This window comes from Pinus tabuliformis, chromosome 3_1 (genome assembly GCF_031772625.1).
Source record: "Pinus tabuliformis cultivar Carrire ecotype Pingquan chromosome 3_1, CPIR1, whole genome shotgun sequence".
Classification (NCBI taxonomy): Eukaryota; Viridiplantae; Streptophyta; class Pinopsida; order Pinales; family Pinaceae; genus Pinus; species Pinus tabuliformis.
This window is the reverse complement of record NC_142301.1, coordinates 965,313,433-965,334,733: the sequence shown is the minus strand read 5'-3', so window position 1 is coordinate 965,334,733 and position 21,301 is coordinate 965,313,433. Positions and strand designations below refer to the sequence as shown.

At 37.1% G+C, this 21,301-nt stretch overlaps 1 protein-coding gene across 1 annotated transcript; it reads right to left on the bottom strand.

The window, feature by feature from the left end:
- Nucleotides 1-14,703: 14,703 nt before the first annotated feature.
- Nucleotides 14,704-19,473, bottom strand: LOC149191016 (uncharacterized). Its single transcript, XM_089413490.1, has 6 exons — nucleotides 19,048-19,473; nucleotides 18,415-18,710; nucleotides 16,300-17,025; nucleotides 15,867-15,995; nucleotides 15,501-15,593; nucleotides 14,704-15,360 (listed from the first exon to the last, which is right to left on the bottom strand). Exons 1-6 carry the CDS (start codon nucleotides 19,310-19,312, stop codon nucleotides 15,220-15,222), a joined length of 1,650 nt encoding a protein of 549 aa, XP_089269616.1. The 5' UTR covers nucleotides 19,313-19,473; the 3' UTR covers nucleotides 14,704-15,219.
- Nucleotides 19,474-21,301: the final 1,828 nt, after the last annotated feature.

The following is a 21,301-nucleotide window of genomic DNA, read 5'->3' as shown; positions in this document are numbered from 1 at the left end:
TGAAGTCACTTGTGGTTCCCCTGCTCCTTGGTATATCCCCTCCTCTTCACCTTTTTCTGTCCAAGCTTCGTTTCGACTCTTGGATGAATTCGTTGCATTACTGCCTTTTCCTTTAGTCCTTTTTTTTGTTCTTCGAGTGTCTGTCCCTTATTCCTGCTCCAAACCTATCGTGAAAAACATGCCTTGGTAGCGCATGTGCAGTGGTTGAGGCGTGGGAGGGCGTGGACCTCAAGGTAGAACTTGTGCCTAGGTTGAAGTAGAGGAAGATGCATCTACATATAATTTGGCCACCCCCTTTGAAATGTGTGCTAAAATCCACCATATTGAATCCTTAACCATTGCTGACTGTCAAGCTTTTCTGATTCAGATATTATTGAGGAGGTTTCTAAATGGGTCCCTGATCCTGGTCACACAAGGGGAGGATGGAAACAATACCTCAACTCTATTATCTTGCATTGGCACCTCAAGACTCTTCTGGGTTGAGTTTTGAAAGAAAAGCAGGAGGACTAGTACAACATTTTTTGCTACCCTAGAGGATATCAAGCATGTACTGAGATACCAACGATTGTGTTTGGAGTCCCTGGATGCTAAAATTGCTCGTTTGGAGAGCCACCTTTTGTGTGAGGAAAATCCACCAACTCCTTCAAGTTCCAATGCTAAAGATCCAATCCTTGTCACATTATCGGATTCATGATCTCTATGCTGTTTTTGTGCGGCTCTTATATATGAAACTCTATAGTAGATAGGTCCGTTTAGTTTCAGCAATTGATGCATTTGCTTAGACATTTTGCTCGTAAGCAGTCAACCAATTTGGTTTCTCTTGCAACAAATTGAGACTACTTACGAATAACCTAAATAAACTTTAAAAACATGATTGATGCATAATTTTTTTACTTGTTAAAGATATACATATTTAATTTTAAAAAATGCACAAAACCCATTATTACACATAAAAACGTAAACGTAAACATAAATGTAAACCACATAGTATGGGGTAGATCTCACATAAAAACATAAATGTAAATGTAAACCGCCTAGTATGGAGGTAGATCTCACGTAAAAACGTAAAGAGGCATCTATGCTGGTTTAATTTCCCCCTTTAAATAGACTGCGTTCCATGTGAATACCATGTGTCAATACCATGTGCCATCTTTATTTTTATTAATGTTAATATTAGGGTTAATAATGTTTTTTTGCATGGTATTAATAATAATTTGGCCCATGGTATTTGTCCCATAGGCTTCACCTAAATAAAACCTCTTTTTTGAGTGTTCTTAAATATAAAGTGAATTATGGAATAAATATAAAAAAATATTTTATTTATTTACCATAACTCTGGTTTATTTATATTTCTTATTAATTTACCATACTTCTTTAATAAATATGGTATTTAGCCCATGGTATTAAAATGGTATTGGGCCCATAGGCTTCACCTAAATAAAACCTCTTTTTTGAGTCTTCGTAAATATAAAGAGGTTTATGGAATAAATATAAAAAGAGGTTTTATTTATTTACCATACCTCTAGTTTATTTACATTTATATTTATTTACCAAACCTATATATATTTTACTAGAGAGGTATGGTAAATAAATATAAATATAAATAAACTAGAGGTGTCGTAAATAAATAAAACCTCCTTTTATATTTTTTCCATAAACCTTTTTATATTTATGAAAAGTAAAAAAAATTATGTTTTATTTGGGTGAAGCCTGTGTCCCAAATACCATGGGACAAATAATTATTAATACCATGGCCAAATACCATATTTATAAAAGATGTATGGTAAATAAATAAATATAAAAGAGGCATAAAGATGTATGATAAATAAATAAAATATATACCAAGCCTATGGACAAAATACCATGGTAAATAAAAGAGATATGATAAATAAGTAAAAATATAAATAAACTAGAGGTATGGTAAATAAATAAAACCTCTTTTTATATTTACTCCATAAACATTTTTATACTTACTAACACTCAAAAAATAAGTTTTATTTAGGTGACACCTATGGGCCAAATACCATGGGCCAAATTATTATTAATAACATAAAAAAAAAACATTATTAACATTATTAACCCTAGTATTAATATTAAAAGATTATTATTAAATATAATATTCATATTAATATATTATAATATTAATATTATTAATATTATTAAATTTAATAAATTTGGATTAATACAATATTAAATTTGTTATATTATAATATATATTAATATATCATGATATATTAACTTTAGATATATATGGGGAAAAAGACAGAGTGATAGAGGTGAAGAGATAGGGGGAGATTAATATTATTATTATTATTAAATTTTATAACTTTGGATTAATACAATATTAAATTTGTTATATTATAATATATATTAATATATCATGATATATATTAACTCTAGATATATATGGGAGGGAAGAACAAAGACAAAGTGATAGAGGTGGAGAGATAGGGGGAGTGATAATGGAGAGATGGAGATAAACTTAAGGATAGGGGAGAGGATGAATGAAGAAAGAGGGAGATGAGTGAGAGATGTAGAGAAGGGTAAGAGAGGGAGAGGAAGACACAAAGATGGAGGGGGAGAGAGAGAAGGAGAGAGGGAGGGAGATAGTGAGAGGATTGGAGGGCAGAGAGAGAGAGTGTGTTAGGTCCTTATACTACTAGTGTAACTCCTTATTGTTATTAGTACAACCCCCTTATTATATTGTTGTACCGATGTAGTCCCCATATTGTTATTATTGTGCCCTTACACTATTATTGTTATGTCGGCTCTGATTATATTATGACCCCTTAGACTTCTATATATAGAAAGGAGGTCTTGTCATTTGTATCATCCAATAATTGTTCATTTGTGTAATGTAAAGGAGGTTGCCCCCTCAAAGAGGCTTATTTATAGGGCGTTGATCTATCTTTTCTATCTTTTGGTGAGCTGGTTTCATAACAAAGAGAGAGAGAAAGTGAGAGAGGAATTGCAATAGAGGAGGAGAGACGGAGGGAAGAAGAAAGACATAGAGAGTGAGAAGTGGAGAGAGAGGGAGTGACAAGGGAGAGATGGAGAGAGAGATAGTATGTTTAGGGGTGAGATAAAGAGACAAAGAAAGAGAGATAGAGAGAAGGGGGGGAGAGAAGGAGAGAGGGAGGGATATAGTAACATAGTTCAAGATAGAGAGAGAGAGAGTGATGGGGGAAGAGAGAGAGAGAGAAAGGAAGAATGAGAGACAAGACTTGAGGGAGAGGAGAAGAGTGGTGGGGAAAGAGAGAGGATTGGAGGGAAAAGAGAGAGAGTGATGGGGGAAGAGAGAGGGAGGTAGGAGAGAAAGGGAGAGAGAGGAAGTATGAGAGAGAAGACTTGAGAGAGAGGAGGAGAGAGGGAGGGAAGAAGAAATACATAGAGAGTGAGAAGTGGAGAAAGAGAGGGAGTGACAAGGGAGATATGGAGAGAGAGTGTGTATGTTTTTGGGTGAGATACAGAGACAAAGAAGGAGAGATGGAGATAATGGGGGAGAGAAGGAGTGAGGGAAGGATATAGTAACAGAGTTGGAGAGAGAGAGAGAGAGAGAGGGAGAGATGGAGAGAGAGGGAGAGATGGAGTTGGAGGGGGAGAGAGGGAGGTAAGAATAAAGCAATAAAGAGAGAAAGGTGGAGAGAGAGAGAGAGGGAGTGATAAGAAAGATGGAGAGAGAGGTAGAGAGGATAAAAAGAGGGCAAAGAGATAGAAGTGGGGGAGAGGGAGAGAAGGGGAAGAGAGAGGGAGGGAGAGGAGGAGGGAGGGATAGATAGATAGATTTGAGAAAGAGAGTGTATGTTTTGGGGGTGATATAGAGAGACAAAGGGAGATAGAGATATAGATGGAAAGTGAAGAGAGGGAAGAAGAGAGAGATAGAGAGAGAGAGGGAGGGACAAAGAGATTGATAGATATGGAGTGAGAGAGCATGTGTATTTGGGGGGTTGAGATAGAGAGACAAAGATGGAGAGATGGAGGGATATATATATATATATATATATATATATAGGGGGAGAGAGGGAAGAATATTTATTGCACTAAATTCATTGATTTTAGTGTAGATGTTGATTTCTAATTATATTTGATTGCTTGCACTAGATGCATTGATTTCAGTGTAGATGTTGTTTATAAACCTATTTGCTTACTTGCACTAGATGCATTGATTTGAGTGTAAATGTTGATTTCTAATCGTATTTGATTGCTTGCATTAGATGCATTGACTTTAGTGTAAATGCTGTTTTCTATTTTTATTTTATTTCTTGCATTAGATGGATTGATTTCCGTGTAGATGTTGATTTCTAATTTATGTAATTGGATGTATGATGGTACATTAATTTTAAAGTGATTGGATTAATATTAAACGAAGTCTTTCGGATTAATATTGTCCATTGATTTCAGTGTAAGGATAAAAAATTATTTACAATGTACATTGATTTTTGTGTTATAGTAATTCAACCTATTAATATTGGAGAGAAAGAGAGACAATGTATGATGTTTACTACAATATTTCGAGCTAAAGATTTAAATGGTTTATGATTTAACCTGTTTATATGAAAAGACAACAAAAGTAACAAGGATGATAATAAGAATAGTAGAAGAAAATAGTTTGAGATTAATCACAATGAAAGACTATTTGTAATTTGCTATATTTTTATTATTCACATTTTCTATCTTTCAACACTATTACATTGTCACTTTACATTCAAAATTTTTATTTCATCATTAAAGTTATTCACAATATTTATCATGCTTGATTTTAGACTTTTGTGATCCATACTGATTTTGATAAATTCTTTCGGATGAATCACATCATGAGTTTTTGGTGGACATTTCAAACCATCTAATGTGTTTCATCATCAGGACAAATGTGAGGTAACTAAGAAAATTTAAAGTTAAAATATGTGGTTCATTATTAGGACAAAGGTGAGGTAACTAAGAAAATTTAAAGTTAAAATGTCCAGATTAATTTGAGACATATTTAGTATATTTAAAATGATTATATTTAATATTAGACGATTTTATATATTATTGATAAAATCAATCATTTGTTCGTTAGATTTTCTTTGGCTGCACATGAATGAAACCAACCTAGATCCATTTAACTCCGGATCTATCAAGCACAGACATTGCACACGAATGAAACCAATCTAGATCCATTTAACTCTGGATCTATCAAGCACAGACATATGGAGGCGGTGTTATAGCCCTTATTGCCCACCTCCGCAAAAAGTGCATTTCATATAACAATAACTAGGCTCCTCAGAAAGCCAATCTAGATCCATTTAACTCTGGATCTATCAAGCGCAGATATCTGGAGTGTTATAGCCCTTATTGCCCACCTCCGCAAAAGGTGCATTTCATATAACAATAACTAGGCTCCTCAGAAAGCTCCCATCAGAAGGAAGAACTAATTTTCGACCATGGATTCACCCTATAAGAGGTGGCGTTAGGTAAAGTTTTTTAAAATTGTGTGACCACTGAATTATTATGTTTATCAATTATTATGATGTTGGAGAATCACTTATGTTATTCAGAATTAAAATGAATCTAAGTTAATCTATATAAAATTATGAATTTTTTTTTACCCACAACATTTTCATAATTTCCATAATTTAAAATCATGGACATTCCCATAAGCAATAGGCAAGTTGGATATTCGCATGAAATTGAAGATAACACATATGATGAGTGAATTCAGGGCTTCCAAGGTTTCATAAAGAAAATGCCTCATAAATAAACAATATTGGTTATACATGAGTGATTCTCCAACATCATAATAATTGATTAACATAATAATTCAATGGTCGGAAAATTGATTTAAAACACAATTTTAATGGTCGAAAATTAGTTTTCCTTCTGACGGGGGCTTTATGAGGAGCCTAGTTATTTGTTATATGAAATGCACTTTTTGCGGGCGTGGGAAATAATGGCTATAACACCGCCTGCAGATGTGATGTTTTGGAGGGGAAGTAAATGTAAGGTCCCGGCTAAGTGCACAGGCTCTGGTTCACCATTTCCTCTATTTTTGGCAAATGGTCAAATATGCCATAAAAAATGGAGTCCATGGCTCACCACTGCCAAAGTACTAATTAAAGTACTAATTGGCACCTCCAATGCTAATATTTTGTTTTTTTAACCAAAAGTAGAATCCATGGCCCGCAATGTGTATAAATTTGGTGGGCACTTTCATTCATAATTTTTTTATAACAAGTTTATTTTTTTATTTTTTATCTTTATATTTATTTTTGTCCTTTTATTATATGGAAGACCAAGAAACGCAAATAAATTTAGTAAACTTTGCTAATTCGATCATGTCTTCACCAATCGAAAGTATCCTCAATAATCGTTCTTTGTGTACCATTTCAATTGTACCCATAAAATCATCATTACGATGATTTGGTCACACCATAGGGAAGCTAATAAAAATCAATCATCCTAAACTCTAGATTAAATCAACTTTTACATATATGTTATGTGTGTGGGGGATACTGGAAAATTTTCAGTTTTCCAGTTTAAGAATTAAGTACATATTGGTAAGAATATATAAATTTGAGTTTAAAAATATCAATATATAATGATTAAATATAATAAAAATAATTAAATATATTTTTTATTATCATAATTATTAAATTAATATATAATGATTAAATATAATAAAAATAATTAAATATATTTTTTATTATCATAATTATTAAATTAATATATAATGATTAAATATAATAAAAATAATTAAATATATTTTTAATTATCATAATTATTAAGTTAAAATCAGTTAAAATTTATTTTAATTTTGGATTGGCACTGATTAAATTTAGAATTAAGATAAATTTAAATTAGCTTAATTTTCCTTTTTAAATAGGCTATATTCTACATGAATATTATGAGTTATTTTTTGTTTATTTGTTTGTCCAGTTGTTTAAGTTTTCCAGAGATTACATCGGGCTTGACCCATTAAGGCCACACCTGTTTTAACATGGTTGGATTTTTGCCCACAAAGTTTAGAACTAGTGACCTTCACATTATAGAATGACTTAACAATACACCCCATCACCATCTATTCTATACCAAATAAACTATCAAAAATTATTTTTATTTTTTTTATAATTATTTTTATTTAAACTAATTAAAATGTTTATGAACATTATATTATATTATAATATCTCTATCGTACTGAATTAAACCTTTTTTATTTTTTATTTTTACTGAAGCAAAAGCCGAACCTTCTATTTCATTAATTCAAAAAAAGCAATATTACATAGTATACAAAAACTCAGGAGAAAATGTAGCCCTGTCAATGTTAAAGACCTCCCACCTAGGGCCAGAACACCACTAATCCAAAAGAAACAAACTCAGAAGGGCTGCAGGAACCCAACCACTAGGGAAGAACTGGTGAAATCCCGCCCCCGGAGTCGACCAACGACAACGGTCACCCCTGACCACGCAATGTACTCAAAGAACAAAAAAGGCAAAAGACGCGCCATCTGGATGAGTGGAAATAACCCGCCTGGCCCCACAAAACCAATCACGAACTATCCCAACTGTTAATCTGGGCGGCTGGATCCAACGGTCAGGAGCCATTTCGCGCCGCCTAACACGACCGAACCTTAATGCACGATGGAAGGCGGTTTCCAAATCTTCCACCCTGCCACGTGTTGTATTCCCTATGGGATCGCTCCCGAAACTGCAAAACCACTTACCACTCAAAGGACGTGCGATCACCGGAAAACCGGCAGGGGCAAGGAATCCTAGTCCGAAAGCGGAAAGGGGGGAAATTTCAGCTACCGGAAAAGACCAACCGCCCATTCTGCCAATTCTTACAACAGAACCTGAACCCGATGCCGTGATTGTTTGGAAATTGACCCCGCGGATTGCCATCCTTCGTTGAGTGAGACCGAACTTGGTATGTCCTCCTTCCAGGTGCATCCTGATGGGCTGTGGGTGTGCTTGTCTGCAAAGTCATTTCATGCTATTCATCCTGGGCCGAAATTGAAAAACTTCCCTGTCCTCTGCAGCTTGATCATCGCAGAGAGCCTTTAGACGACTTTGAGGTATCTCCTGCCACTTTTTTGCCATCCCACAGTCTGCATTGTTCACACCTTGATTGGCTAGTAAGTCCGCTAGCTTATTGGCATTTCGTCGAACATGGTTGAAACTTACAGTTCGAAGTCCCTGGAGATGCACTTGAATTCTTTGATAAACCTGGATTAGTTTCCAGTGATTTGAGACTTTCTCCGGCTGAGAACCACCGCTGATTCTTTTCACAGAGTTAATGGTTATCTCTGAGTCCGCTTCTATAATGACATTTGAGTGATGGTTCTGAATCAAAAACTCTAGACAATGCTCCAGAGCCATCAATTCTGCCATGTTATTGGTGGCTCTTCCTAAATGACAGTGGAAGATAAAGATAATACTGCCCTCTTTATCTCTTAAAACTCCCCCATAACCAGTTGTGCCCGGGTTGCCTTTTGAAGCCCCGTCGATGTTGTATTTCAGATAGCCTTTCGGTGGAGGTTGCCAAAAGTCCTTCTCTGTATCCATAGTTATATCCTTCCCGTTTAGTCCTTGGGGAATAATACCTTGCATTCCCAGTTGCCTGAGAGTTCTCAGCTCAGACTCAGAGGGGGGATTCTTGGGGATATTACGAACTGTGGTGCTGACTGTCTCCCGGAGCTGTTTCAAGATCAGATCAAAAAGACAATGAGGGGAAGACTTTTCATTCTTGAAAATTATTTTATTTCTTTCTTTCCAAACATTCCAAATAATGAAGCATGGTGAGAAGGCCCAGGCCAAATTAAGGAACTCATTCTCCATATAGTTCCTTCTCCATCTGTTTAGAGTATTAGTAATACTTCCTCTATCCCTATCAGACTGATGGAAAATTGTAGAGAAAGAATCCCACAGCCAGGTGGTGTAAGAGTAGCTATTGAGAATATGCTCCATAGTTTCCTCTTGTTCTTCACAGAGTTGGCATCTGGAAGGACCCGTAACTCCTCTTTTCCTAACGTTGTCCCAAGTCAATATTTTCTTATGTTGAACCAACCACGTGAAAATCTTGATCTTCATCCAACCTTGGTGTCTCCAGAGATGCTGCCAGGTCCTGTCTGGAATACTGGAATCAAGCCCAAGGAGAAAACCTTTTGCTTCCTTAAGATTAAAGGTGCCTTTATTGTTATTACCCCATCTCAATTGATCCTGCTCCTCTGTTACTAAGATCATCCTTTGTTTTAACAAGCCCCTAAGTGCCTCTGCTTTATTCTTTATGGGGCTGACATATCTACAGTCAATGTTTCTCCAGCTTCTCCAGTTTCTGGAGATATGAGTAAGATCCCAGAAATCTTTTACTTTGGTCAACCCTTGGGAATCTGTTTCCTGCTTGAGGCTTAAAAGATCCTCTGTTAACAACGTTGGTTCTTGTTGCCATTTGTCCTCCCAAAAGAGTGCTAGGTCTCCTGCTCTGATTTCCCAGAAACTGTTCTTTTGTACTAGGCTTATGTTTTCCCAGGCTCTATTCCATATGTGAGAGCTTTTTATAACTCCCGACATTCTTATGAGATCATTAGTGTGCCAAGAGCTGGCATATTTCTCTTTCCAGATCCTAGCCCAATGGGCTTTTGGCTCTTGAACCCATCTCCACCAAAGCTTGGCTCCTAGAACTTTACTAAGAATCTCCTGATCATTTAAGCCTAGACCCCCATGGCTCTTGGGTTTACAGATTTTATCCCAAGAGACCAGGGCCCATTTCTTCCTAGTTTCCTCCTTGCCCTAAAGGAAATCTCTTTGTATATTCCTGAATTGCTCTAAGACACCTTTGGGTGTTGGGAGAGCTGATAACATGAAAACCTGGATAGAATGAAGAACTGCCTTTGTCAGTACCAACCTGCCAGCCAGGTTCAAGGCTCTAAAGGTCCATTTTTTGACTCTGTCCTGCAACTTATTAAGCACCAGTTCCCAAATGTTTTTGTGCATAGGTCTGGATGTAAGAGGAACTCCTAAATACGTTGATGGAAGGGAATCTCTTTGGAACCCAAGAATTCTTGAGATACTTCTCTGGATAGCAATGTTAGTATTTAAGAAGAAGATTTTTGACTTAGAGAGAATGACTTCCATACCTGTAGCCAAGGCAAAATCCTTCAAGATTTGATTGTAGGCAGAAGCCTCTTTGACTGTGGGGATTCCTTGAAGTAAGGTATCATCAACAAATTGTTGATGAGTTAGAGCTAGACCATGCTCAGATAATTGAAGACCCTTGATATTGCCCATAGCCTTGGCATGCTTAATGGATCGACCTAGGCCTTCCATCATGAGAATGAAGAGAAAGGGAGATAGCGCGTCTCCCTGCCTGAGGCCTCTAGAAGGAATGAAGATCTCAGAGGGGGAGCCATTCACCAAAATTGAAAAGCTGGAAGAAGTCACCAGCGCCATGACCCATCTGACCCAGTTGTGATCAAACCCAAAAGCAGTGAGAACCTTCTTGATGTAAATCCAGTTCACCTTGTCATATGCTTTGGCAATATCCAATTGCATGATCATCCTCGCTTGCCTTTTGCTGGTTAGCATGTGAACCACCTCATGGGCTTGAATAATGTTATTTAAAATTTGTCTGCGCTCCACATAACCTGATTGTTCCTTTGACACTAAAGCAGGAAGGAGAGGTTTGAGTCTATTAGCCACTACCTTGGATATTATCTTATATACCACATTACATAAAGCTATTGGTCTGTACTTGTCAGCAGTTTGAGTTGAGTCTTGTTTGGGGATCAGGGAAATGAAGGAGGTGTTAAGGGCTTTCAGGATGGTTTTGCTACCCCTGGAATCCTCCACCACATTCAAAATGTCCTCTTTGACAATATGCCAACAAGCTTTAAAAAAATCCACATTGAAACCATCCGGACCTGGTGCTTTGCCATTCTGCATGTCCTTGAGAACCTCACTGACCTCCTCTTCAGTAACTGATCTATTGAGGTTAAAATTGTCCTCTCTGGTCACCAACTTAGGGATATGCCTTGTGATTCCCCTGATGGAATGATCCCTATCTAGATTGTTTTCCTTCGTGATGTTTCGGAAAAGCTGAACAAGCACAACTTCAATACCCTTATGTGTGTTCTGAAACTCCCCATCCTCATCCTTTATCGTAGAGATTCTATTGTAAGCTCTGTTAGCCATAGTAGATCTGTGGAAAAATCTTGTATTCCGCTCTCCTTCCTTGAGCCATTGAACTCTAGACTTTTGTCTCCAAAATATTTCCTCTTGATTGCATAACTTTTCCCATTCTTGATGGTGTTTATCAGCCTCATCACTTTTGACTTTGTCAAAGCCATCTTTGATTAGTGCCTGGTTGAGTTCCTGAATTTTTATTTCCACTGATTTTTTGTCCACAAAAATGTTACCAAAATCCTTCTTGTTCCATTCTTTAAGTCTAAACTTAATGTGTTTTAGTCTTTTATGAAGGAGGTACATTTTTGATCCTTGGAATTGCAAGTCTTCAGACCACCATTTTTCAATGTTACTGATGAAATCCGGGTAGGAGAGCCAGATGTTTTCGAATCTGAAGGGTCTATTTCTGGGAGAATCAATACCCTTGATTTCCAATTGGATCGGCCAGTGATCTGAACCTCCAAAGGGAAGAACTCTTGCTGTTATTTCTTTATCTTTAAGCATCAACTCCTCTGATATCATAAACCTGTCTAACGTAGAGGCTACCAGTGCTTCACCTCCTCTTTTGTTGTTCCAAGTAAAGAGGTCGTTGCCCGATTCTAAATCAACAAATTTCATATTATCTGTGAAAGATTGGAATGCTAAGGAGTCTTTGTTTAGTGCTTTGGTACCTCTTTTTTTTTTTTTTTTTTTTTCCGAAAGAGATTTGATCATGTTGAAATACCCTCCCATGATCCAAGGAATTCCAACCTGTTTGTTCCTGAGGTCAATAAGGGATTCTAGCAATTTGAGTTTATCATCTATTCTTTGAGGCTCGTAAACATTTGTGACCAGGAATGTTTCCAAAACTCCTACTGGTTGAATGACCACTGATAAGTAATTTCTAGATGTCTCTGCATCAATTATGCTGACCCTTTGGGGGTTCCAGAGAGTGAGAATGCCCCCCGTTGTGTTCTCAGCTTTAACCTCTAGAAACTCAAATTTATTGAGCCATTTACTATGTATAAGTCTTATTTTCTGAATGAAACATTTCGTTTCCTGGATGAAGATCATATCCAGCATATCTTGTTTCATTCTATAACTAAGCATTCTTTGTTTTCTTTTACTGCCTAGACCTCTGATATTCCAAGATGTAAACTTCATATTTAAAGACTTGTAAAGGAGTAACTGGTTAAGTCTTTCATCTTACCTGAGTCTATCATTAACTTTCCACACTCCATCAAAAGCTCCTTCTGCTTTTTCCTGCCCCTCTTCTTGCCTGCATTTCTAGTAGCCAATCTTGGAGTTGATTTCATAGTTTTCACTCCTTTGTTCTCCAACTTGTCAGTGGTTTTTCCTGTGCCCAACTCTCTTTCCTGTGTTTTCCATAAAAACAACTGTTGAATTCTGTTGCAATCCTCCTGAGGTAATGAATATATCTTTCCCGTGGTTCCCTGCATCAAGAACCCTTCCAGATCTAGGTGTTCCTTATCTATAATTTCCTGAAGTTCATGGTCCTCCAGATCTGTTTCACTCTGGCTCATTTTCTGATCCATCTCTAGTTCTGTTTCACTCATCATAGTCTCTTTTTTATTACCAATCTCTTGTGTTGGGTTATAGTTCTCTTCTTTCTCCTTAACATTAGGGCCTTCCTCCATTGATTGGTCTTCATTTGTCATTTCTTCATTCTCTTCCAGTACTTGAAATCTATTTTGACTGGTCTTTTGCCCCTCATTGCGTTGTTGCTTTGGTCCTTTTTTGCCTCCTTTTCCTCTGCTTGCCACTTTCTGAAAGCTTTCTGTGTCTTTCATTGTATTCGGTTTGCCCTTGATGTCTGATTTACTAAGTGGGCAGTCTCTGAACAAGTGACCATGTTCGTGGCATTTACGACATTTGAATGGGATATGCTCATAATCCACAGTTTGCACCCATTCCTCATCAAAAAATTCCAGGATAATTTCATCTAGAAGAGCTCCTGATAGATCCATTTCTACACAAATCCTTGCATAGGAAGTGTATTTACCCCTTCTTGTGGCTTCCGAAGCTTTCACAAAACGACCTAGTTTGTTGCCTATGGCAGCAAGCGATTCAGTTTGCCAGTAATCAAGAGGTAGGGAATAAAGTCTTACCCAGACAGGTACCAAGGTGAAAGTCTCCCTCTCTGGAACGAAGTTCATCATCCAAGGCCGCATATAGAGGCCAACTGCTGCATAAAAGTAGGGTTCTCCTTCGAATATTCTGTCTTTGTCTTCGATGTTTGTGAATACCACAGTAAAAAATCCCTTTGACCCAAGGTGGAGATCAATGCAACCTTTGGGTTTCCAGTGATATTTAATCCATCTCTGTAAAGCCTTTTCGGTGGGTCATAAACCCATGAATTTACAGATAATGGCGTAAGTCCCCATGTGTTTCCTGTGCGCTTGCAGTGCAGGATCATTTAACACAACTCTAGGAGTAAACTCTGTTTTGGGTCTGCATAGTCCCTTTTGTTTTTTATCCCTTGTTCCCTGGTTTTTGTCTTCTTCTTCCTTGTCCTTAGTGCTGCTATTTTCCTTGGACCTGGCCCCTTCTGACTCCTTTTTGTTATTTCTTTTTTCTTTTTCTTCAGATCCTCTGACATTATCCAGTGGTGATTTGCCTTTACTAGCAACGATTTCCTTATAGGAGGGAGTGGAGCTCCCTCCTTTACGGCCCTCCATAGATCAAGCTCGGAACTTCTCTGAAACCCTAGCTCTGCGTCCCGTTCAACCCTTGTCTTTGAATTAAACTTACTTTTATTTTAACTCAATTAAAATATTTAATTACATTACCACACTTTTATGATACTGAACCATACTGAACTGGAAAGGCCTCTAAATATAATTAATATTCATTCACACTGAAACTGAAATTTAAATGAGCTTTTGAACCAGTACCGTGGGTTATGCAAAAGCGGTGTCTAGGTGATTTATTCGATGTTTGCGGTTTGCTTTGAAGTTTATATGTAGGGTGAGATAGCCTACGGGGTTGTACATAAGGATAGATCCTTTACAAAATTCCACGAGGCTCTTCGATGTCACCCTGATAGATCCTTTACGAAATTCCACGAGGCTTTTCGATGTCACCCTTTAATGCTGGACTCATAATCGTCTACCCATTCTATATTCTGGCGAATTCTCCATTTCCATGCTTAATACAAATATCTTTTCCAGGTCATCAAATTTTCTTTAAAGACAAATTGATATATATATATATATTACCATTGTATTTATGGTCTGTTTAGCCAGCATGACAAACATTTCAGAGAAATGAACTGTGATTTACGGTGCATTGACCAAGTGGATCTCAAGGTTGAAAAGGGTGTTTAGCAACATGGTGCCTGAATTATTTAACCTGGTAATTCCATGTATGAGATGATTAGATACTATTATTGCAGTGTTTCTCTGAGAAAAGTCAGGGTTTCAGTAGCCAGCTGTTAAATCATTTCATGTGGAGAATCATGACAGAATCGCAGATCATGGGTTCCACACGTCTATATTCAGAGTTTGTTCAAATCATTACAACAATTCAATTTCAACCACCAACATGTAAGTCCCCGAGAGAAATCCACATTCCTATATCTCAGCATACATTTACATTCATGTATTTTAGTTAACTTGTATCTCTCTGGAGATTTACCTGTACACTCGTTTTTTTGGGAGTGGGGATACTCTTTAAAGAATCCCTTTGGCTAAGCCGCCACACCATAAGGGGCGTATCTGTGCCATCAAAGCTACCCAGGACGTGAAGAAAACTATACAAAAATAACACTTCAATGATCAATCTTCCCAGATTTGAAAAAAATGACACACTCAATGTGCAGAAACAGGACTTGGGCATATCACCTGCATACATGCTACCCAGGACTTGAAGAAAACTTTACAAACTACAGAGTGCATGCTACTAGCACTTCGATCTTCCATATTTGAAAGGATGAGAAAAGTCAATGTGCAGAGGCAGAACTTGGCTATATCACCTGCATACATGATTTTCTTTTTGAAATTTGAGATGGCAAATTTCAAGTTCCATGTTCTCACAATGGCTCAGGAGGTCCACACCAGCAGGTTAAGAATAAGTGCCTGCCAAACCTTGCTTTAAGGATAGCTCCATTTTCACTTCAGAGACAAAAGGTACCAGTGCTGTCAATAGTACTGTTGGACACTCTTCATGAGGGAGGTGCCCACATTTGGAAGTTGTGACCACTTTCTGCAAGCAGGGGGCAATATAAGTCATTTATAAATCTACAACACTACAATTGACATGGATATAGATTTCTTTAGCATCACAGGATATGTACAAATGGCTTTAAGCTAGGCAACAGAAAGGAAATAGATAGATTTTCTCACAATATTTTGAATTCTGGATACCGAGGCTTGAGCTGATTTTAGTTGAGCTAATGTGTCTTCTGCACCGACCAGCACAATTCCCTTGACCTCTACCTGCATCACCATCATAAACCTCAACACTTACATATTTGAAGGGATTTGCAATAAATTTCTATTGGACAGGAACGTCGGTGGGTGTGCAGTGAAACAAGAAGCTGTTTATCTTGCCAATTGCAGGTGAGGTTCTATTCGTGTCCCGTGCTGCTAGTGGTGATATCCAAAACTAGCCTTCCCTTTATTATCTATTATGTAACAAGCTGATAAGTAAATACCGTATTCAGCTTTGAAAATTATGTGACAGGTCACCAAACTACCCTGGAAACTCACATTGGAAATATCTTGTCGTTTGTACAACCTTTCAGCTGCCATTAAGGCCAGCAATCCACCATCATCATGACCAATAAGCACAATAGAAGAAAATGCCAGCTTCTGACAAAATGATGATAACAAACTAACCTGCAAGAAGCATCAAAATTAGATCTACCACGGACAATGCAAACATAATGAAAATCATTGCGAGCTATATTTAAATCAAGCACTTAAATTTCCCAGAAGATCAATTACAATTAAAGTCTAGGAAAGGAAATGAAATAAAACAATATTTTTCCCAGAGTATAAGGGATAAAAGTGCTACAACCACAAACAAAACAAAGTGAGGTTGAAATTGCAAGAAAGAGCAGATAAAAAATCAAATAGGAAAATAGTTAAAACTCTGAATTGATGAGATGGCACTCAAATCCACATGGCTTCCAGGTCTCACCTGGAACTCAAGTTCACATGAATTGGGCAGTCCTTTTACTTTCCATTCTGATTTGCTGGGACAAGAAGTAAGTCCCCAACCGGGCCGGTCAAAAGCAGCGACAGTGCATCCAGTTTGCCTTTCCAGGGGATTCATAACATACCTCCAAGAGAAAACCCCTCCACCAAATCCATGTATCAAAATCACCCCCATGCGTCCAAATTTATATGGTGTTGGCTCTGATAACTTTTCTATTAACCCAAACTTGTCATGCTTATATTTCTCCAAATTCAGTAAGGGTATATGCTCAAAGAAACCAGAATAGCTATTTGAGCCACACTTGGAGCTTGGATTCACTTCTATAGTAGTAGAGCCGCTCAATAGTGGAGTGTACAAGGGCTCATTTGTCGAAGTATGACTGAACTTCCTGGCAAGATTATGAGATCTTGGAAGCAAAGGGTCATCAAATCTTAACCTTCTCAGCATAGACCCATAATTTTCACCATTACTATCATGGAAAGCGCTGGAAGTGTAAGAATGACTATTTGTAATCTTGTAATGGATAACCAGACCTTCACAGAGCATGAAAAGACTCTCATCATCAGGAAGGATTCTTGAAGGCATATGTTTCCCTCCATCAAAGAAATATTTCTCTTCAGAATTAGCTTTAACAATTCTACCCATATTGGGGTTGGGAGAACAAGGAAGATTCTGATAACCATGGAAAACAGTGTTGTAAAGTGGAACCTGTAAAATGCAAGACATGGTCAATAACCAGATCAGTTCATTATCGATCGAGATGAGTAATGACAGTTAATAAATAATGCTTCTGATACTCTTGAATGGAGTAAAATGTAAAGATCAAAAGGAATAAGAATTACTACTGTACATGAAACTGGAGAAAAGTTGAACAATGCAGTTATGAGCTGTCTATGGCAACAGAAGCCTATCTCCTTTCATATTAGAGCTTACATTTCACAGATATGATAGGATTCTCAGCATTAAAATTTCTCACCAGTGCCCAATATGGCTTTCTCATACCACCACACTATATCATAGTAACCTTGGTACAAATATCATAATTGAATGTATGCCAAATAACACCCTTGCTTATGTGGCAGTCTTCAAATGGTGTAAAAACGCTCCTTAGACTCTAGAAAACATAGCAAAGCTAACATGCATATTACTTTCAGAGTTCGGAGTTTGGTTTCTATTTCCTTTGCAGGTGTACATGTTGCAGACCTATGAAAGATAAAGTCATTCAGAGCGCAGAAATTTGGCTTTGCTTTTCATTTGTAGGCCCTATTCAGTGCAGCCTTTATATGACAAATAAGATAACCTGTAAGATAAATTATTTCAAACGATAGTTCTATTCCCCTGGGCCACTTCTATCCCCCTGGACCATGCCCACATGCTGGTGAGCCCCTTTACAAAGGAAAATTACCATAACCACTACCCCTACTTGTAATTCAAAATGTTTCATCCTTAATCATACCATACCCAATACCCAATACTCACACCCAGACTTGTGCAACATTGATTTAAACTTATTGCACCAAATCTTAAAAATAGGGTTCATAAAATGGGATTAACGATGGAAAACTGCAGCTATTTCAGGAAACCCGAAGATCTTGGCCATGTTTTTTGGCCATTCGTTAAGGAGGCCTGGACTCGGATACAATGCTTGTTCACCAATATGTTTACATATAAACTTTACTGGTGGGTTGTCCTTCTATGGAACCTTTGGCTCTGCCACAAATCTGACTGGAATGTTTGACAGGCAATGAGGGTGGTGACTCTCTACTTCTAGAGGTGAAAGAGATGTGTGAGAAGATTAAAGATTTGCCAGATGAATGGGTAACTAAAATTGATATATTCCTGATTATGGACTCAATAGCTGTTCAATGTTTAGCCATATGATTACCTCAAGAAAAATAGATATATGAATTAGATCTCTATGCACTACAAGTAGGTATGGGCAGGGAAACGGTTGTTTAATGTGATGATGGGTTACTCCTTGAAAGGATAGCAATTGCATCTTTTTCAAAGATATATAAGTATCAGTTCTTACAAAAAGCTAAAAAGACCTCAAATATGTAGCTTGAAAACCCATTTCACCATCAGAGACTATCTTACCGCTTCAGGATCAAGCTGCTGGAAGTGATGCATTTTACGCCTAGCTTTACATCTAGTCCTGTATGCCACCACAATGTGACCAAGAGCCAAGGCAATAGACAACAAGAGCATTTCCAGCATACTCCATGGAAGTTGGAAACCTCCTGACTCTGCTGAGGGGCTTCCTAATGCAGAAGAAGCCATAACCAAGCATGCCTTAACAACAATAAGCACACCTGAAACCAGGCCACAGAATACCGTTGTCCACAGGTAAGGCCCAAAAGACAGGCCAAGTGCATCAAATACAGAATAAACACCTGGAATCAACATGATCATCTGAATTAATAGGCATACTGTCACTGTAAGATACAACGAGAAAAATATATACATTGAAATAAATTAACAAGACATTTACAATCTCATACGGCATCAGCGGAGCTAAAAAAGCGTTGTCACTTCATCTGAGAACACGGTTGCTACTGAAATAAATCACATAGTTGGGCATAAAATTCATACATTGCATTAGTAGCACTGTGTTAGTCATCAGCACAAGATACTACATGCAATCGCCATTAAACTATTAGGGAAATTAAGTTCACTATGTGGGTACAAACTTCTACGTTAATGACTCAAATCTGAGTACAGGAAGCTTACATATTATAATAACAGAGCGAAGCAGAGAAATTGTGGGTATATCAAGGAGAGAAGACCCCAAACTATATGAAGCCCAGAGCACCCTCAAATCATAAGCATATCCGAGCCTGCTGGAAAGCAGAATCCATGGGAGCACAACGTCCAGAATGCATATGAGAAGAGGAGTAGAGCATACTAACAGAGAACCCACCATCATAAACATTACAAACAATGTTAAGATTGCTCTGCGTAGCCTCTGCAAGCAGCCCCTGCAAGAAGAAGCCATGGCAGACTCGAGAGCTCAATCATTCAGAGTGTAGCGATGGGTTGTGTTTCACAGGATAGGCAAAATTTAAAATTAAAATTGTGATTTTTGTTTTTTTGGGAGACAATATCTGGGTGTGCTGACATGGCCTGCTCAAAAAGGTATCTGTTAGTTAGTAAAACTGAGTCTCCTTTGTCTGTTGGGTCAGAGCGGGTCAGAGGGGTTTCAGCCGAGCAGTAAACAAGTATTTCTTTCACTCCTTTTGGGGTAAGACTTTTGAACGAGGTAAATGGTTGATGGGTTGGGTAGAGTAGGGTAGGGTTGGTTAACTTGCCAGAGCAGGAAAATATGTCCCTGTGGAAAACAAGGATATGCCACACTTTTTCTTCAAAGTGATTCTTCTGAGGTGGAACTCACCAGATGGTTAGGAATACCTATCTTGACTGGTTAAGGGGATAAATGTTGTGGTCACTCTTTAACTTTTTCCCTTTTTCTTTTCCATTTTTTTCCACTGAAATTCTGGTTGTCTGATATGGTGGATGAATAGTCCCATCATCTATCATTTTAAAAATCCATATAATTCCACATCTTAGTGATATAATTCCATTTCTTAATGATAAATATTTTAGATAAAAGTGAAGGCTAGTGTGAATACATACCAAATCTTGAATTATTTTTAGGGAAAAAAGTACATTGCAGATGAGAGAATATTTATTTCAATTTCTTATATATAAATAAGTCAATCATATATAAAATAAAATGTAAATAGCTCAGTTTAAAATTTAATAATAAAAAATTAAAACAAACAATATAACAGTCAAAGAACCATAGATAATGAGGAGGCATGTCATATAATATCACATTGTCATGTGATATGATACTGAGGAGCATTTTACATGATATGATATTGAGGACCATGGAGATCTTTGGATCTGCTTTAGCTTGGAAACCTTGGAAAGTTCCCATTTGGTGCATAAACTATAAACTTAGACTTAGAATACTGGAGAAAGAAGGTGATGGATCTTTTGAGTGGTCAAGAGATAACGACTTGATCATTGCAAAGTCTTGTTATGCTTCATGAAGAAAGCAATTTAAAAAGCAATCACTATCTTAAATATGGTTAAGCTACCGGTAGTACTAAGGTCTTCACAAACAATCTCATTCATTGTAATTCAACTTCCAAGTGGAATGTAACATTGATAAAAACGCCACATGCTTGTGTCCACTCTCCTTTTGTAACTTGTTGAGAAATTCAACTACATGCTAATCTCCAATATGATTATTATATATATTAGAAGCACAAAATACAATGTAGCAACATGCTAAGTCATTTGACCCCCATTTGTTTAGATATCAGAGTGAAATCATACGAAATATGAAACTAAAAGGAGATAATATGAAACTAAAGGGAGATGAACATGGACAATAGACATGGTAAAGTGGTCCTACATTGCATAAATTTTAGTAATATAATATTTTTATATTTTTTAATGTTAGGAAGTGTTTTTATTGGTTAATGGAAAGTCATGAGGAATCAAGTAGGGTTAGTTAGTCCATGCTTTTGTCAAAGACTATAGCAATAGCAATCTTTTTGTGGTTAAATTTCTTTTACTTTTGATTAGTTTGTCTATTTTTTTGTGTGACTTTTTAGTAACTTTAACTCAAGTTTCAAGAAAATGTTGAATATTTCTATTTTTCTATAAATTCAAAAATAATTTTCTAATTTTTGGAAATTTTATTTTTTATTTTCTGTTAGTTGAGCAAGCCTTGATGTGACATAATTCCCTTGGTGGAGGGCAATTTATTTTCGATATTTTTCAGTGCTTGATAAATAATTTTAAAATAAAAAATGATAAATTTATAAGTGTCCATTTCGTCGATGAGTGCGTTGGCACTGACACTAACACTGTTATGCCTCACACTGCTACTACTATGCCTAATGATGCCAGAATTGATGAGGTGCTAGGTCCCTTACGTAAGTGAAGGGTTGTGGGGGGGCTAAACAACTAT

Coding starts and splice junctions, on each gene's coding strand:
- LOC149191016 (XM_089413490.1), bottom strand. CDS start 19,312: ATGGCTTCTTCTTGCAGGGGCTGCTTGCAGAGGCTACGCAGAGCAATC. Junction 18,711..19,047: donor TCGCTCTGTTATTATAATAT/GTAAGCTTCCTG, acceptor TGTTGATTCCAG/GTGTTTATTCTGTATTTGAT. Junction 15,996..16,299: donor CATGTGAACTTGAGTTCCAG/GTGAGACCTGGA, acceptor TGCTTCTTGCAG/GTTAGTTTGTTATCATCATT.